Genomic DNA, 20,378 nt, shown 5'->3' with positions numbered 1-20,378 from the left:
TCATACCAGAAATTTTAGAGCATGTAAGAAAAATGTATAAGGTAACTGTTCTTAGAAATCTGAAAACTCTATTCATTGTCATTCTTATGCATATCTAAAAAGCAACCTAGCCGAGTTTACAAAACATTTCTTATGACTGCTATGATTTTTGCAGTTAAGGAATCAGGAACTCACAATATGTACATCAAGCTTAAATGACTTGTGTATGTTACAAGTATAAAGCAGTAGGCAGGGTAAATATGACAAATATACTTTAGTCCTGGCATTGCAAATTCTTGACCAAAATAAACAAACAAAAAAAAATGACCCAGAAATCATCTCTATGATAAGAGAAAAGACATTTCACTTTTTGTGAAACAGAAGAGGTTTCACCATCCCTGCCAGAATCTTGGGTAGCTGGGCAGCAATCACCTCTGACATCATCTCGGGGAATTCAACACTCAGTGCACGGGACTGCAGAAATGTGTTCAGACAGAAGAGATGGAGCTGTTTCACTAGCTGGATTTAATAAAATACAAACATGATAAATCAGGCTAGGAGTAATGCAGCCAGATAAACATGCTGTCAATTACTTATCTCATACATCCATCAGCTGACATCATTATGTACCTTCCTCTGTCATTCGCTGAATCAATGATGTGGGTACTTGTCGTTCCCTATCAAAATATCCTCCCATGCCAGAAAGTCACAAATATAGCTACATGGTATGTCATATAAAAACAGTGTCTCACTAATATCATAAAGTATTACTATCCTCACTCATGATAACCACCATGAGCAAAAGCACTTACTGAACAACTATTCAGTCTTTCCTCATGTTCAACCCATCTCCATGCCTTGGTTACCACATGCTGTTCACACACTGCTCTGAGGAACGCATGTGCTGTTTCCTTGTCAGCTTTTCCATGGTTCTGATGATGATCATGCCTGTGTATACCACAAACATTAAACTGCATAGGCACTCATCCCTTGAAAGCAGCTGCTCGATGTATGTGACTCTTTCACCTCTTCTATCTTCTCTAAGAAGTTCCAATTACAAGTTTTCCTTTAAGATCTGTGACCTTTATGTTGTCAAATATCACACTATTTCTGCTACCCTAGACTTTAAGAACACACAGTCTCTCTAATGTAATTTATCTTTTCCTTGTATCCCCTATCACTATATCAGCCTAAGCTGAAACAGTGACTTGAACTAAGATACTCCATGGACCAAACACTCCTCTGACCATCACTTAGGAGGATATTTTGCAGCAAGCCTCACTCACTTCCCTCAGGCTATTTTTCTTTGTTTGAGTATTCGAAATGAAGAGATTAACTGTCCAGCCCAGTACTCAGAAGAGTCTTCCTGTGGATACTGTGACACAACTTGTTACTACAGGTAAGACAAGAAGACCTTTTCTCCCAAGCAAGACCATTCCAAACAGGTTCCTTGAGCACAGGGCTGCTGTGAGGAGGTCACTGACCAGGACTTGTTTTTGCAAGTCAAAGGTGACTGAACTCCAGGGAAAGGTTCAGAACTCACAGTCCTGAGTGACAACTGCAGTCTGACTACCAGCAAATACTTAAAGTTAAGCTCCATATCCTCCCTTCAGACTTTTGTACTCTCTGCCCTCACCTGTAAAAATGCTTTCCGTACTTGTCTCATTCCCCTTTTGCTGGTATCTGAGACACTGTAATAGCCAAATTGTGGATATGGCTTCTGTGGATGGCAGAAGCTACGGGAGAGGTTTGTGCATTGGATCAAAAGACTCCAGACCACATGGTGAACCTCATAATTATCAATATTGTTACCTCTCTTAACTCCCACAAATGAGCTATTCATGGGGTTTTTTTCTCCCATCAGAGGGAGGAATTAGTGACAACGAGAGTTTTTAGATTAAGAAATGAATTTATTCTCAAATTATTAAAATAAAATGCAGATTTGCCAAGTATAGGAGAACGGAAACATACAAAAACACCATCTTTCCCTGAACTACCGGTGAGCCCCTCACAATCAGCACTGAACTCCGAAACACTTTTCCTGAACTGCCTCAGTGCCGCTCCCTTAGCACCTGCTCAAACCCTCAGTCTGGCCCTGTTCCTCTGCTTTCTCTGCTCTTGGCCCATCCTGCTGACATACACAAGCCATTACAAAACAATATTCATGCTGGTAAAGGTTTATACAAAATGTCATTCCTCAATTTTAATGGATATCAAGCCTATAGGATACCTGCTGGATTCTCAGGGATGTGGAAAGGATTCAGCTGCATCTTTAGAAACACTTCTGAATCTCTGTGATACCACCACTAGAGTTCTCAACAACTACTCAGTTCCCAAATATAGACAGATACTGAAAAAATGGCATAGAATATACACATAAAAGTAGTTGAACCAAGGTTGTCTTTCCTTAATTCTCAGTAGCCTGACTTTACAACTTGAATAGTCTATTCTTTGCATTATTTAAATATTTTCATGAACCTGTATACACATGCACACACACGCGCTGCCCTCTACCAAAAACCATAACTGTACTAGTTATGTTATAGAAATAATGAAACAAAATGGTAGCATTCAAATGCATGTTTCTCAAATACTTAAATCTTGTATACTATATAATATATATTGATGTTGAATATACAGCTATCTATTCATACAAATATACAAGCTAAAGGAAAAATGTAGGGTTTTTTTCTTTTGTTGTTTAGAAATGCTGACTAGCTACTTACCATAAAATTACCTTTAAGAAATACTAGTTCTTTCCTACATAATAAGCAAAACACATTAACAAGGATACTTACATCATGCATGGAATCCATCAGCTTTGTAAGTTGATAGAAGCGCTGTGAGTTGGCCACAACACCTTTCTGGCGCAAACCTATTGCCTTCACCAGTTCTCTAATGTAACTCGTTCTCATCTCATCAAATTGGCTTTGACTTCTTAGACCTTCCAAAGGAACTGAAAAGAAAGTAACACTTGTGTTGCAATTTATTGTGAAGGCAATGAGAGAAATTTAAAGTACAAGGACGACTTACAGTATCTCACACTGTCCAGTGCAATTCATTATTATATGCGAGGTACTTCTTCCTGTTCAACAGTTACTCCAGAAACAGTGATACAATTACTTAAAGGAACATACAAGCAATGACCAGTCAATCATGCTACCTGCTGATGTCTATAAGTAGCCTTAAGATTCAGCTATGCCTGTTTGCTGAAAATAAGACGGCCAAAAGAACCGCTCCTGTCCTTGAGGAAAGATGTTATGGACTGGCTCGTATTTACCATGTTGAGGGTCAGCCCCCTTCATAGCACATTGATCTGGGAGCGATCTAGCTGGAGTGCTTCAAAATCAAGTCAAGGAATGAACCAACAACTCTTAAGTAGCACAGACAGTGAAGCATCCACAGCTCAAGCTTCCTGTTTGGACCTCTTTCACTTAGAATAGATGCACTATCAGAGGCTTAAATGTGGGCAGCTCTTTAGAGGAATTAACAGCGAGGAGTAAATGGTTGAACTCACTCTTGATGGTCAGCCATGAGGACCAAAGTGAGGACACGGAGGGAACACTGCCAAATGAACCCGCTAGCGACTGCAAGTGATAACACCATATTTGATCACTGATGATAAGTGTTGGTAGCATTGTAAGGCAGTGTAAGCTCTCATTTACTTGACATAGCAGAGTGTAATACACAAGTTTTATACTTTATGTTGACAGAGGCAACTAAGAAATGAAAAACTTGATGAAAATATATTCCCATCTGGCAATCAAATCTGAATCGTTGTGTCGCTGTAATAATCATACATTAAAACACTGTCTTGTTTAAAACACATTGGTTTTCAAAGAGTTGTTAAATCTATTCCCCTTTCCTTTCTTTCTTGCCAATGACATTTCACACTGCAACGTCACACTTAACATTTCGTATTCTGACAGCAAGCATGAGGGGAAGGATTCACCTCATCCAACTTCAGACACTTTCTAGTATAGGCAGCTCCATCTGAGCCAGTTACCACAGCTTGCTGCAGTGGTAGTGGGAAAAAATCAAGCAAGTCTTGGGCACAAAACATGTTCACAGTTTTAGAGGAAGCTTTAGAAAGAGAAGAATTATGCTGCAGAGAGGCTTATTTTTCTCCACAGATTCTAAAAGAATGTCACAGGGACTAGCTCACACAGTTAAATCATCTGCTAGCTATCTAGGTATCTAGTACATCTTCACTCTGGTATCAGACCATAATTAATATCAGGCCACAAGAGATTTCATTTGAATCTATTAAAAAAACAAAAAGAATTGAAGCTTAGTTCATCATGACATTGATTTATTCAATCAGTAACACCCAACTTTCAGGTGATTTGTCACCTTCTGGAATTAAAACAGAAATAAATCCCTGTACTGACACTCTGCACAATGCATTGTACTGTGAGATACCTAGGAGTGGGATTCTTAAAAGAGAAAACACCTAAAAAGCAGAGAGGGGTTGGACCTAAAGCCATTCCCTGCAAGAGAATTAGGTAGCAAACCCTGCACTGAGATAAGTGCTGCTCTCCATCTGGAGATCAGAAACCCTGTGGCCTAAGTCATGTCTGGTTCCTCAAAAGAACGTAAGGGGAAAGGAGACACTTCAGGTAAACATATTAAAACTACATTTCCCTCACTTTGAACCCAGAGAAAGCTGAGAAGGCAGAAGTTCAAATCTCTACCTGAGTTAAGCAGAAGTCTCCTATTTTGTAGGAGATTGCCCAAGAGAGGAAATGATCCTGTTTGCTAAGGCTGTTTCTTGCTCAGTGTCTCCTCAGACAACTAATGAATGTCAGGGAAGGAGGAAGACATGTATGCAGAAAATAGTAAGTTTACTTTCAAGACAAGTGTCTAAGCACAGAGCTGGGCTATGGAAGTCAGGGTCTGACTACCCACTAAAATGGAATTCAAACAAAACTAAAAATAGAGAATAGAAATTGTGACTGCTTCCACAAAAACTACATTTGTAACACCATATTTAATAATAGTCCAGCTTTTAGGGATGATATGTTAGATTTCTTTTGGCAACCGATGGAGATAAAATGCTGGACAAGGTGGAGCTTTGGTTTGACTTCATACGGCCTCCCATGTCCAGACAGACATAGGAGACATCTGAAAGCGTGCCTGTCACATCTGTGGTGAGGGTCTGAATGGAAAAGTTCAGTTCTGTGGAGAATGCAATCTGCTTAGAAACAATGCTCACAAGCAGAAATAGTCACAGTGGGGAAAAGTTATGACACGGGAAAAGAACAGCTTGATTTTCAAAGCCTGAATGGTTCTGAGTATGTCTAATAGCAGAATTACATTATTTTTCATATAAAGTGACATTCTCATGGAATTTAGGGTTAGGTGGATGCTATCCTTGACTTACGTCTCTAAACCAGCAGTTAAGTCCTTCCATTTCACTTGTGAATTAAGTTGAAAGATCTCTTCCAGCAATTCATGGCCTGTTTCCCTAGAATTCTGCAAAGGCACAGTCACAGTCCTGTCTAATTAGGAAAGGTTTCACTAAGCTATTTATGTAAGTGGAAAAGGATGTCTTACATGCATAAATGCAATTTAAAACAGGTAGCTCAAACGTTCCTTGCCTCTGAACATATGTAAAGAATGCGGATGCTTTTATTCAGTGGCAAGAGCCCAGCCAAAATCTTGTGCAATAAGATTTTGCAGTTCCTCTAAATCAAAAGTCTGGAAAGTGTCAGAGCTAGAACTGAACTTGCTATATGCTTATTTCTCTCTGGTTTTTGGCATAGCTCCACTTTCTTAAATCACAGTGTTTCTGAACTATTCACAGTATTAGTTCCTAGATGTATAAGGCCTCTGCAAGATGGAGACTTATTTAGAACTTCTGGGGCACTACTGCAACACAGCAAATTACATGTAGTAAATAAGGACCTGTAAAATTGAAAGAATTGCAGAAAATAAAAATGTTGTCCTTTTGGCAAAGACTAATTCTGTTTTGAAGACAGCTTTAAAACTGTCAAAGTACAGTTTAAATAAAAATAGTCAAAGGCACAGCAAACTCAATGGAAAAGCTGTAAAATCAAATATAGTGTTAAAACTTAGGCTGAGGTTTCTATTCAGAATCAGAAATTTATTGAGACTGACATTTAGTTATGTTTAATTATTGTTTCCTCAAAATTATATAAGAAGTAAAAACCAGTTCATCTAAACAATAAATCAAACATGAGACAGAATGACAGAGTAGAAGTTGGGACTTGATTTACCCTTAGTATACAAAAGCTCAAAAGGGCCGTACTTGCACATTTGAAGATTATGGTGAATACCGTGACTAAAATAGAAGTACTCTTAAAAAACAACTTATAGCAAAATAGAGGTTATATTTTTTTTTGAAAACAGTTTTGTGGAATTATATTTTTACAGCAGCAGATGTCTACTAAATGTCTCAGCAACAATGGTTATATGTTTTCCTTTTCCCAAAGATCTGACAAATTGTTTTTTCCTATAAGATTATAAGTGCAGGGGAAAACAAAAAGCAATACTCATCAGCACAGCTAGAATAACTTTTTTTTTTTAAGAAAACCTAATTTCTTGCATGTATATAAACATATAATCTTAAAAATGAGTTTCTGAGGGCAATGCAGTTGATAAAGAATAGTAGCTGGATAAATACTGTTAAACCGATGCACTCCTGAATGAGAGGGATTGGACCATTACAATGTTTCTTAAATTTAATTTGAACTTTGTGGGACAGAAATGGAGAGGCAGAATATATATACAGAATATACACACACAGAATATATATATATACATAAATATATATATATATATACAAAATATATACAATATAAATGTATCTAACTTTCACAGACATTTAGAACTTCCCTCTAAGATTCAGATAGACAAAGGAATTCATTTTGTGATGAAAATAAGGTGAAAAAATTTAAAATATGAATACACTTGAATTCTAACAAAGCAATTTCAGCAGAGTGTATGGTATTTTGCTATTATTTCAGTAGTTTTAATGTTCATATGAGGTATATTTAATCTTTACTGCTTATGATCTGGTTTTATTTTAAGCATGAGCTTATGCAAACAGTGGCTAAGTACAGCTTAAGAAGGAATAAAATTCAGGTCATTATCTTTTACTGAAACTTTGTACAACCAACAAGCTGGTTATGGAGGATTTCCACATCTCTTCTCTGACTCTAAGTGTGTAAAGAACCAAACTTCAACATTCTTCCAATTATATTTCTCTGAGCTGCGTATTCTCATTTCTAGTGGTACCTGTACTATTTTAAAACTTTCTATTTGGGGATTCATAACTAACAATTATGGTCTGAGCAGATGTACAATTTTGTATTTTAGTTTTGGAAAATAACTTCATCAACTGCCACATTTCCCATTTAAAGTGAAATGCAGCTGTATCCTGGATTCTTTAAAAGATACGTATGATTAAAAGTGACCACAAACCAAAGAAAAGCATTTCCATTTGTTTACATCTGTGCTAAACTTGGCCTATTTACAACTACAAAAAGCTGAATAAATGTTAGTGTTGTTTGCCATGTGCACCTCCCCAATTCTTTTGAATAAGCATGCCTTAAGTTCTTGGCCAAGATAAAGCCCTCAGTCCTGACAATTTATTAAATATTTTAAAATATATTTTTAATGCTTGCAAGAGTTTTTTCATCTGTGTAGAGTCATTTAAACTGAAGAGCTTCCAGGCAGAAATTCTGCACACTTGATTTTAAAATGTGTAATGCGATATAGCTATATTTTAAAAGGGATCCAACATTTTACCAGTGCCTTTATACAGAATAAAACCAACTAAGAATTGCAAATTATTTGTTCCTTATAAACACTAGAAAGAATATTTTTAGATCTTGGAATGCTAACATTTCTTTATAGAAGTTCATTAAGCCAGATAGCTTAGCAATTGTCAATTTAAACAATAGGTTTCAAAATGCTTTTGTTAATGGTATGTTACAAAGAAATAAAAGAACCTACTTGTGTTGAGAAGTAACAGTGCTTTCATACACAGGAACTCTTCTTGGCTGACTTGAAGTCTGACAAATTCCTGGGGGAGCTGCCACATGGACAGGCACAGGGAATAGAACGATGATTCTTTCATCCTCTGTCTTACACCCAGAAAAGGTAAAAAAACAAAACAAAACATGAAAATAAAGAAAAGGAATGGCTCTGGTACTAATTGCTTGAAGGAAATGTCTTGTTAGCATTTTAATTACTACATTACAGAAAGTAAAGAGGTCACACACACAAACAATCTTCTGACTGTTTTGTCTAGTTTTTTAATCCCAATGAATGTGCTGTTATTTTGGATGTTTAATCTGTCACTGCTGCCGAGAAAAAAACCAAACCAACGAACAAAACCTAAAACCCCAAACCAACCAACCAACCAACCAACCAACCAACCACAACAAAACCCACAAACCTTGGAGATTCTCAAAGCTGAATGATAACCAAAAAAGGCTTTTTATTAATTAAAAACACCCTAATAATTAATGTGAAGTACCTTTTTTTTTTCAAGGTTAATAACATTTTACATTCTCTGAAAAGATTTCAAATCACACAAGGAAACACATAAACTGTTTAGTTTTTTGCAGCACTCCAAACTTACTTTTCTCTTTGAGATTTCTGTATACTGAGTATATTTTATTGCATACACTTATTGGGAAGGCAGTTTTCAACTGGAATTACTGCAATTATAGCATTTTAAAGTTTGTAAAGGAAACTGAATTCATTATACATTAACCTGAAGCCCATCCCCCCAATGAAGTTCAGATCAGTGATTTAACATGACTGCAGATACTACCGTCAACAATGAAAACAGAAGGTATTTTCCATGAATAAAAGACTTTTCTCAATGCGCTTTTTTCTTCTATCCTATAAAGTGTTATTCTTATGTCAAATGAAAATTATTTCAGCTTTGTTCAACATCTGATGTCTCACATCAGCCTTTAAATGACTTAAACACAGAAATTTAATCTGTTACGTCTGAAAGCAAAGGCTACTTTGGTAGCAACTTTAAATCTCCCTTCTGATTGCTTTCTGGTAGTCTCTGTCAGGGTATGCTTAAATGCTGTTCTTAGTCATGTTTTCAGACACTGCAAGGTATAAGCAACAGGAAATCCTTGTAAGGTTTTAATACTAATTCTTGAAATCATTGTCCAATTAACACTTCTGGCTTTCTTGGTCTGAAATCGGTGGTACCAAACAAGCCATTCCCAAGGAGCACTACAACTCAGTTTGCCAAATGACAGATTGGCTGTTAAACAATCTTCAGATCGTGGTTTCATGGTCATTTTAAAACAACTCAAGTGTGTGTTGTCCCTGTAGAAGGCACTTCCATTCTCCTTTTGCACCCCCAGGTATTCACTCCTGCTATTCTGGCATCAGTGCCACCATGTCCACATGGTGAGTCAGGTCAGGGATCATCCTCATCTACTAATTGATGGCTTTTTCTGTGGTATTTCTCAAGCACATCATTTCCTTATCTGTTCAACAGTGGAACCAGATAGTGTCTGTGCTGTTAAGTGAAATCATGGAGATACATGACCAGGGTAGGGAGGTAGGTGGAGTTGACTTTTTTGGCTGTGTTCAGCAGTTATCTTTGCTTAAAGTGATTGGGAGAGTACAATCTTAAACATCGTCATAGACAGGGAAGTTGCTTACGTTTCACTGATCTAAAAGCGAATTTATTTCCCAATAAATAATTGCAGCTATGATTCAGCGTACCACTTACTTTCGATGTCTAAACCTTTGTTTATAATGCTTCTAATGTGACCCTGATGTTCTCGGTTCTACAACCAAGAGAAGGGCATGTTGTCAGCCCACCTCCTTCTCAATGTAGATGGTCTTGAGCTACAAACAAGCAGCTGTCTCTGAGGGATTATAATCAGGGTACACAAATCTCAACCCTAGCCTCGAACAAAATCTTCACAAGGTGGCAGCAGTGGTCCACATGCAGGGTAATACCCCACGACACGACATTACTGCCTAAAGCCATTTCACTCTGTGTTTCTTCTGAATGTAAGCATGAGAAAAATCACAGACTGTGCTGTCACAGAATACAGTCAGAAGTTTTCTCAATCTCATCCCTTCAAAGTATTTCAATTTGTACAGCATAATTAATACGCATGGGAGAGGAAAGAATTTATTACTCTGTCACCTCACAGTGATCTAAAGTCATTTGGAAGAGGAAAGGTCAGGACTTACAGGGTCAGCTCCACTGAATATTCTGTATGAAGAACTTCACTGGGAAGAACCTGCATGTCTATAGATTTTAAATTCAGGTGGATGGATCATCTGTAAATCCACCTCTTGATCCTTAAACAGGTATAATGTACAAGAAAACATGTTTAACTTTCACCTCACTTCATAGTAGTTCTTTTAGGATTTAGAGGAAAAATAAGTAAGAAAAATGTATTCAGGAAAAATAAATAGGGAGATGAAATTATATTTTACTGTTCCTGGAAACCTCACGTGTATTATACCCAAACTACCTAAAATTACAGCTTTGATAATACTAATTTGCAGAACTGAAAAACTAACAAAGACTGAAATGAAGATTATCTGAATTCATTGGCACAGTGAAGGAAAAACTAAGCCAACAACTCCGCCCCAAAACAGAAAAGAGCAGTCTCATATATTTTATCCTTGATATTAAAATTTCTTCTTGCTAAATTATTACAATTTTCAGATAAGAAATGTATTTTGGAAAAGCAGAGTTCTATCAGAAAGTGTCAAAACTGAGTATCCTAGACTACATACAGTTGACAAAACCCACCCCAAAAATGACAAAAGAAAATCCCACTTAATTCCATTTGTTAAACATAAACTCACATCTTATTCAGATGAATTCAGGTAAATCTTCTGATAGCATTTTTTTTTATTTCGTGAATAAAAGTATTATTTAAACTCTTTTTGTTTGGCTATGTCAACATAATAAACCTTTCCCACAGTTACTGAATTTTAACATAATCAGAGGACTTTCATCTGCTGTTAATTTTGAAAAAGAACAAATAATGAATGAAACCTTGGCCTCAATGAAGACACATTCTCATTGACAGAAGTAAGTTCAAAATGTCATTTATATTATGCAACAGCAAAGTCTACTTACTCATTTAGAATCAGATCAGGTGCAAAATATAACATCTGACCACTGACATGTTTGTATGATCTCCATCCCATCGCAAAAACCATTAGACTCATCCAGGAATACTGGATGAGGGTTATCTGATCATCGATATGTAAGTTCCGAAATCCTGGAAATGAAATTAAACGTTAAAATGCTTAATAATTCCAATTTAGACAACAGTTGAGGAGGTATTCTGAGATTACAACTTTGAGCTATAAAACTAAGAACACCTAGAAAGACAAGTGCTTTTGGGGATGAAGCTCTCAGAAGTTTGTGTAATAACTGACTATCTCACCTTGGTAGTTAACCTCCTGCCTTCTCGTTCTGAACCAATATTTTGGAATGATCAAGCCAAAATTAATTTTAGCAGACTGAAGTGACTATTTCAGTAAGTAGGAATGGATTTAATTTGCCTTTGGTAAAAATATGACAGTTTGTAACATGATCACTGTAACTAACTCTTATTTAATAGAGATAGCTTGGACTTCAGTGTTCTTAACAAGAGATAGAGATGTAATAAAATAAACATCCACATATTAATATCTTTCTTGCACTTAACTGAAGGGTATTCATTTGTGTGTTTGCCTTTGATAACTTTTGCTCTTTGAACTTCAGAGATTGCTATGAAGTATCTGAGTCAATCTATCAGCTTCCTGCCACTGAAAGCAGCAGTCCTGCTCTTCATTACCTGTCCTGTTACTTCCTTCAAGCAAGTTCTGGCATTCATGCCACCCCTCAGTGAACTGGCTCAGCTCATGAAGCCATCAGAAAACTAGAGGGTAAAACAAGAGGTCTGACAGCACAAGCTGCAATGGGGAAGGGCAGTGACAGGGACTACCCTTTCCTGCAGCACTGAAGTGTCAAACTGAGCTCACATGAAACTGTATTTCCAGGCTTTCTTGCCAGTATACTGATTTTTATATATCCCAGGATCAGGCCCCTATAACCATACAGTTATATACATATACAGGATATACATACATGACAGGGACTTTTTTTGGAACCTGGTCTTGATTCTTTGTAAATTCAGTTACCAGTCTATTTGTGAGCTGCTTAGTCCTAACTGGTGCTATTTATTACAATTTGTTGCTTTCAAAAATTCAGTTTCATAAGAATAAAGAATATGCAGAAATATAAACACTTCTTTATACTAAAAGACTGAAAAATAGATTTGAGGGGTTAGTGGGAAACAGCTGCTATAACAATCATATGCAGGAACTCTGGGTTTCTGGGTATTTTTGGAGTGAGTTTAAACATTCAGATGCATTCCTTCAAGAGTGCCCTCCTATTCAAATGTATTTGATTCCTGCATATATTATCTGATGAACTGGAAGCTCAATTATTTTAGAATTTGTTAAGAACTAATTAACAGGCAGACAATAATATTCTCTTTTGACTGCTCGTCCTATGACATATTTGCTTAACTAATTCACTACACATAAGAAGTGCTCTTACCTGGTAGCAATTTAGACCATTTCACTACACAAAGAAGTTGCCTCTCACAAAGATGGTTTAGACTGGTCAGCAAGGAACTTGGTGTTTCGGGTTTCGTATTGTCATAACCAGCATAGACAACTTCGGGCTCAATGCCTCGTAGAACACTTATCATTGGGGGAACAAACTGTATTTCTTGATTTGGAGAAAAGGACAGCCTTTGGGTTAGAGATTGGCTTTCATCTTGAAGGGCTGCTGGCTGCTGGAGTGCGACATCTAATGTTCTCACAACCTTAATTTTGTTAAATTTTTTGAATTTTCGACCTGAAAAAGAAAATTGTTGATCTGTTAAAAAGAATTAACCAGAAACACTAATATTTTACATTAGCGCTGAACTACACTTTTCTTCTATACAAGGAAATTAGAACTGTCTTCTGAATAAGTTGTCCTTTTTTTTGACTATTTATATAATTAATAACCATGGAAATTTTTTAAGAGTTTCTCCGTCCATATCCTCCTCCCTTCACTAAGAGATGAATGGAACCCACCCATTAAAATTATTGCCATGAATTCTAGGTTACAGTAACCTCAAAGTGTTTTCTGGTTCAGTTCCCACTGTTCTATTATATACCGACAGCTGAGCCAGCTGGCTCTACAGTTCAGTTTCTATTCAATGGTAATTAAGGAAACTGTTTATTTTTTCTCTCTAATATTCAGAAACAAAATGCTAGTAATTAATTACTACACAGAGAAATTCTCCTCCTCCAGTTCCATAAAGGCATTTTTCAGTCTCACAGCTTAATTCTATTTTTGATCTATAATGTAAAGTTTTCCTTCTGTTTACCAGAAAGAAAAGAGAGTTCAGGTGATGAGTGAAAAGCCGGAAATACTGTAAAACCAAATGTCAACACTTACAAAACTCTTCACTTTCTAAAGGATAATTTATCTTTCTCAGTATTTTCAATTCTTATTTCCATACTGCAATAGTATGAAGAACACTAACTAAAAAAAAAATACTTGAAATGCTTTTCCAAAATAAGCACAAGTACTACATCTAACATTCTGTGATTCTATGATTTGCTGTGGCTGTGCAAACATACAGAGCTCTAGGATGCAACTCTGCAAACTTCTTTCATGGCAACAGTCTGGCAGTGCAAAATACAGACCTAGCAAATTAAACCTTAGGGGTTCAAAGACAGTAACCCGTAGTTACATATTGTCATATTATTTGTTGTAATAAAAACAGAGAAATCCGTCTAGAGGTGGCTGCATGGAACACATTCACTTTAAACAGACTCTCAAAGGTTATAAGAACACTGTTAGATCATTAGTTCTGCAAAACAAGTTTAGTGATGGCACAGACACACAAAAAAAGAAAAGGTAAACCATTTTGCTAACGAGGAAACATAGAAAGTTTACAGTTTCAACCTTAAAGAAAATAATAAGGATGGGGAAGGATTTCCTCAAAAAAAACCCAACAGAAACCATGTGCATATTTTCACTTGTTGAGGTGTAGCATCCTTTAACAATAGTAGGAAATTAGATGCACCAAATTTCACTGGATGAAAAGAAAATCCACGCTGAGCAAACCGCTGAACCACTGAGAAACTGCGTTATGAAATGGCAATATGCAAAAAGCACTCTAAAAGTACAGGAGGTGAAAGGTAGTAGAAGCCTAATAGTAGACATCCGTGTGGTTTTATTAAAATCCAGTTTATAACATGCATATCAAATTGCCTTTTGAAAAACTGTACTTTTATTTACAAGTGAAAGGTTAGACAAGGGAACTTACCGCATCCCAAAGGAAGGGGACAAAGACCTCTCCATCTTTTACTGACTTTATTTTAGTTAAAAGTAGTGCTGCGCTGTCAGAATGCAAACAGAGCACCCTTGGACACTGGGGTAGGGAACTGCACCTGAGCTTCAGCATGTGCTCTGAATTCATTTGCAGCTATTTACTACAGCATAGTCAGACTAATCTATCACCTTCCTCCTTGGAAAGCTCCAGCCTTCCAAACTACACACTAAAATAGAAAGGCTCAACAAAAATGGCTTAGGAACATGTCTATTCCATTCCAGATGCTCCTGTATCATACAAGATAGCAAATTTTAGGAAAATCCAGTGTCTCCATTTTGGAAGATCTAGGATGTACACTTCAGAGAATTAAATTGACCTTTTCAAAACATCCATTAGTAAACAGGTAGCATAACTTCAAGCAAAATTAATACATCAAACATGGAAAGATTTCTTACATAATTTTATTTTAAACAGAACAAATTCTATTACTTAAATTAATGATTCTTGATGTACACTGGTATAACTGGACCCAGAATCAATCCTCTTGTTTGTGAACTAGACAAGATTGAGCAGATGAACACAATCTAAAAAGCAAAAATGGGCTCTAAAAAAAATAATAATTTGTGTTATTCTGTCATAAATATGCATGTTTATGCATTCCACACACAAAAAAGTAATTTGTACACAAAAATGCAAAACTTCGATTGAAATTAAGACAGTCGTATAAAATCCAAAGAGAGTATACTAAACGAAATTTCAAGAAACACATGAGTGATGGGGTGTTCAGTTATACTTATCCAGTGAATTCAGGAGTCATCCTCACACTAACTTAACTGTGAGCTTAATTAGTATCAAGTACTCAAAAAATCTTATGCTCATTTTATCAGTTGTGGTAAGAACACGAATATTTTTGATTAGTGACTCGTTAGTAAAGAATAAAACAGAAGCTTAGACCTTATGTTACAGCTGAAAAAAAAAAAAAAACAAACGAAAGAATAGACAATATATTATGAAAAGAGACTTAGGGCCAATTCCTATCATAACAGAGCTATACATAGGCTTAAAAATGCTGGGAATTTCCCACTAACTATTGTTTAGTCATGAAGCAAAACAGAAGGAACAATGGATTTGATAGTTCATAAATAATGATTTCAGGTATTTTCTGAAATAATAGCTTCAGATACTTTTACAGTTCAGAGAACAAGTAAAGAAAGAAACCAAACAGACTGCTTATCACACGGAAATGTTAGTAGTTAATAAGTACCCATGTTTCCAAGTGATTAAATGTACCAGAATTAATGTCACACTGGCTTGCAGAATTGCTTATATGTTTATTTCTAATCATGTTGCTTAACAGCTACCAGTAAAGTAACTTGTTACCTATCTACTGGAGAGGTGACTACTAATAACTCAGAGTAGATTTTCCCATCAACCACAAGGAGACCATGTCAAATTAATGCAAACTCATAAGGACATACGGAAAACAACAGAGATTAGATAGTACCTTAGCTTTTCAATTGCTGCTTACAAAAATATACAGCAGGGGGATTGGACTAGATGATCTTTTGAGGTCCCTTTCAATCTCAAACATACTGTGATACTCTGATAATTTCCTGCTGTAAGATAAACAAATGTCTCAGCTTATTCTTAAAATGCATAAAGAATATTAATCCACTCTGGAAAACATTTATCTTAAAATTAAAATGCATATGTGCATATTTAGACAGCACACCTTTTCTCTATAACACTTCCATTAATTTAAGATAGTCTGCCACTTGAGCAGTTTCCTAGTGCGCACAGTTCCCGTACTCTCGATCACTATAAATAGTACTTGCATAGTGCATGTGTACTGCATGTACCTAGAAAACATAAAGAAATTTAAAAAATAAAATTGAATTAATCTCATAATCAAATAAGATTTTATCCTTAATACACAATTCTGTATTTTAATATTCTTTTCGCTAGGTATCCAGAACCATACTTCCAATCAGACATTACTGATAGTAGGCATTTCTTATTAAAATGGTTGGGTTTCTAATAAAAGCCTAACATCTCAGTGTCCTTCTCCATACCCTGCAATCAGGATGTCAATGATTTATTCTTCTTGACAGAACACTATGGCTCTGATTTTAAGGTCACTATGCTCTCACGTTTTGTGTGGGAGAACAAGCTGTGTACACCTTAGGAGGGTGTATACAAAATACAGGAACAAAGCAGCAATGCAGAAGTAATACATCTTGGTTTTAATAAATCCTTTGATGCTACCACAGAAAATATTACCTGGAAAATTAATTCAAATTTGTCTGCATGTAATCATTGCAACATGGACTGAAAGATGACTGAAACAATTAAGAAAGTGATAATTTAGCAATACAGGTGAACAAGAAATCTCTGATAGACAGCCTGAGAAATTAGATTCACTGATAGGAAAAAAAAGAAAGCGCTATCCTATTAGGTAGAAAAACAGAAAGGGGATGGATTAATGTGTCCAGTTATGAGATGATAAAATCCAAAGACAATTAACACTCCCACAGAGAATGACAATTAAGGAATTACAAAAGATATGCTTTCATTGATATTTTCCTTCAGCATACTAAGAAATAAGAAGCAGTCCATATAGTTAAATTGGTTACTAAAGCTATTTGTTGCTATTCTATAATTTACTAACAACTGCCTACAATTAATTTACAGCAATTCAGGTTCATTTAATTGCTTTGAAATGAGATTCAGAAAACGGAACTATTGTCCATGTAATATTATGTTATGATCTATATGGTTGCCAATCCGTAACATTCAGTGGAAGATAAGTGTACTTCTCCCAGCAGTAAGTTTAATTTAATTACTGTAAAAAGAATCTTTAGAATCTCATAGTTAACATCCTGGAAAATTTTAGTCCTTTTCACCTCGATTAAGCAACATTGGAAGCCTGCGTTTAGTAACTGAAGGCTAGCATGAAGAAACTATGGAGCAAGATTAAAAGAACATAAGTGTATCTATGTAAGTTCTGAATGGCAGAAATCAGAAAACGCACAAAACATCTTAAAATATAATAGGCTGTAAACATACGAAAATATTTAAAGCATTTAAAATTCAGATTTGTTAAAAATATCCAATTGCATAAAAATATGCAATTTGTTCCATGAACTGGAAATTTGCCTATGGATTCTTGCACCCTGGGGAAAATTACCTAAGCTCAGTAGGATCCTATATGTGAATCATACTGTGTTGATCAGCACAGCAAGTCATGGGTAGGAAATATTGCTCATGTGATACAATAAAGGAAGTATAGGAAATGGCAGAAGAGCGATAGTAAGGAAGATGAGAGTAACAATAGAAAGAGCATTATGGTTAAACAGTCTATCTTGAGTCTTTTTGTTGGTTTGAATACTAAATCCTCATTAATAAATAATATAATCTGACTCTTGTTTTCCTCATTGTTTTGCCTACATTTGTCTTTTCTTCTATTTTCAGCATTTAGCATGTAATTTCAATTTGCATTGAATAATTAGCTTCCTAATTCCCTCAGAACTGCTGACACCACTAAGAGGACCCGAAGTACTACACTCAACATGATGCAGCTGAGAAAAACCTAGAGATGCCACAGTCCTGGTTCCATTCGATATTCCCTTTTTTTTCCATTGCCCCTCTGTTCTCTTCTACTTCCTTTTTGCTGCCAAAGAAGCAAAGTTCTTCTTTCCAGACCATTCCAGAAAGTTCTTCTTTCCAGAAGAACACCAGTCACCCCAAAAAATGGAAGACAGCTTTGATTAGGTATGTTTAGAAATGGGCTAAACAATGCAATGAACTGGCTAGACAGAATGACTTAGCACTAGGTACAAAGAAACTATTCATACTTGCTTAGTAATGGTGGAGAAAAAAAGGTGATGCAAAGAGAAAGAGGAAGTTTTTACTCTTCATACCCAATGGTAAAGAACTAAGAGTCAGAGCACCTTTATCCTCAGGTTTTGGTATCAAGTATGAGGACATAACATCCTTGTATGAAGACAAACTAATAGAGACATACCATCTCGTCAACATTGATAGCAAAAGCATCCACCTTTTTTCATTTTAAGTATCTCCACCCAGAGTAAAATGTATGTATTAAAAAGCAGTAGGAAAACTACCATCCCTAAATGCATGCAAAATGTAGAACAAAGTCAGACTTCCTGGCTGCTCTTCCTGTGTAGAATTACGATGCAGAACAATGCTGAAACACAACAAGTAGATGATGCTACTGAGTCACCACACACCCTTCTGCTTGTTGAAACAGTGCTGCCTGTGATGTTAAAATACTTAGGGTTTAGTTATTGGTGTTGTCCAGGCTATCATACACAAAAATCCTGATTAGATCATCATCAGACTCTTGGCTGTGCAAAACTCACAGCCTGGAACGAATTTTTACCTGTATTAATTTACACCAGTTATAACCATAGAATGGCTTGGGTCGGAAGGGACCTTTAAAGATCATCTAGTCCAACTCCCCTGCCATGGGCAGGGATATCTTTTATAGATCAAGTTGCTGAAACGTTACAAGACAACTTTACAAGTTGTTTCAAACCTTAAAAGACAGGCATTTTATCTGCCACGTCCTCCTTCCCAAGTCCCCATTCTTACCACACATTTTCCACAGCCCACTTTGGACCTCTGCCTTTCCCTTCTCCCAAACCTGAGGGACTCTTCTGTCACCTGGCAAACAATGCTTCATGTTCAGGGTGAAAAGTCTGCCTTTCTAGTAATACTGTTTCTCTGATGCACTCCTACCCCAGCTCTGAAACACTGGTTCTCTCTGATTCACCCCTCTTCCTCCATCTGGTGCCACCAACATGCTTGTCAGCTCCATTATTTTTCACTGAGAGGCAACACTGACTGACCAAGGTGCAGGAGGGAGTGAGAAATCGGAACCTTGATTAGATTGATGGCTTTCATTAGTCTGCCTCCAGTGGTGTGGGGTGAGAGGGATGCAGTTTGGAGAAGACGACTCAAAGGTCTAGGGAGGCTGAGGGGCACAGAATACAGCCCGAACTGCAGCATCGGCTCCCCTCCTCTCACTCCGCTGGCTGCTCCCGGGAGCTGCAGCACCATCGCTTGCAGAAGATGAAGTACCAAGGGCCAGCAACAGCTGATCACTGGTTGGGAACTGCTGATGTATATCACTGATAAATGTATAAACTACAAGAATGACAGAGAATATGCAGAATACTCCAACTACATACAATACTACAGGAGCTGAAAGCGTACAGATGTGCAAGGAAAATATCAGCCTGAAAACGATATACGCATTTTAATTTACAAATGAACACGGATGAGCAAGATAATGAACTTAGGCACAGTATATAATGCCAGTGACAAAGAACACTACATAAAAAGCAGAGAGAATGGTGAGAGGTCTGATACACTAAAATAAATGATATTAGGATGAAAACAGGTTTTTGTTTGTTCCTTTTTTAAAAAAAAATTTCCTTTGAAAACATATTCTTTCTATCATCTTAATATAGCCATTTTCTTACAGTCTTTGTCAAGTATTCTGAAGCATTGTGCTGGTCCAAAACTTCATACAGCTAAAGTTTTCATGAAAAAATATGAAAAAATACACATCATTCCTGAATGTTAGCACAGCAAAACTTGCCATGTGACTACCTGATCCTATACCATTCTCTCCCTATGGGTTTTCAAAGACATAGTGCTCAATTTTGATTAACGTTGTATGAAAAACAGTAAATCTGCTACAGCAAGAACTAATATAAAGATGAGAATTCCCAGCACGCAGTATGCAAAGTCTATGGTGCTGGTGCAACCTCTGATTGGCCCTCTTCAGTGGAAGAGAAGGGTATCATTTTATTGACGTATGCTCAAAGCAATGATGGAGAGCACAAAAGAAAAGAGGAGATAGTACCAATCCTTGATTTTAGCGTCAATCCCGATTTCCTTTATTTTTTACCTAGAGCAAATTCTCTGATCCAAAATTATTAACAAATACACATCAAAGACACAATTCCTGCCTTTGCAAGAAAAGGAGTGTAAGGATACACCATAGGA

General features: G+C 36.5%; 1 protein-coding gene across 1 annotated transcript in view; it reads right to left on the bottom strand.

The window, feature by feature from the left end:
• Positions 1 to 237: 237 nt before the first annotated feature.
• PGR (progesterone receptor) overlaps positions 238 to 20,378 on the bottom strand; it is a gene marked incomplete at its 5' end in the record, with an annotated part of 35,740 nt that continues 15,599 nt past the window's right edge. The window contains 5 exons of the mRNA XM_080364062.1: positions 238 to 498; positions 2,778 to 2,935; positions 7,960 to 8,090; positions 11,093 to 11,237; positions 12,566 to 12,868. Of these exons, the coding sequence (XP_080220188.1) occupies positions 343 to 498; positions 2,778 to 2,935; positions 7,960 to 8,090; positions 11,093 to 11,237; positions 12,566 to 12,868 (893 nt within the window). The 3' untranslated portion in view covers positions 238 to 342. The remainder of the gene's footprint in view (positions 499 to 2,777; positions 2,936 to 7,959; positions 8,091 to 11,092; positions 11,238 to 12,565; positions 12,869 to 20,378) is intronic.

The sequence above is a fragment of the Nesoenas mayeri genome, assembly GCF_963082525.1.
Source record: "Nesoenas mayeri genome assembly, chromosome: 1".
Classification (NCBI taxonomy): domain Eukaryota; kingdom Metazoa; phylum Chordata; class Aves; order Columbiformes; family Columbidae; genus Nesoenas; species Nesoenas mayeri.
Note: the sequence above shows the minus strand (reverse complement) of the source record. Positions and strands in the feature narration are given on the sequence as shown.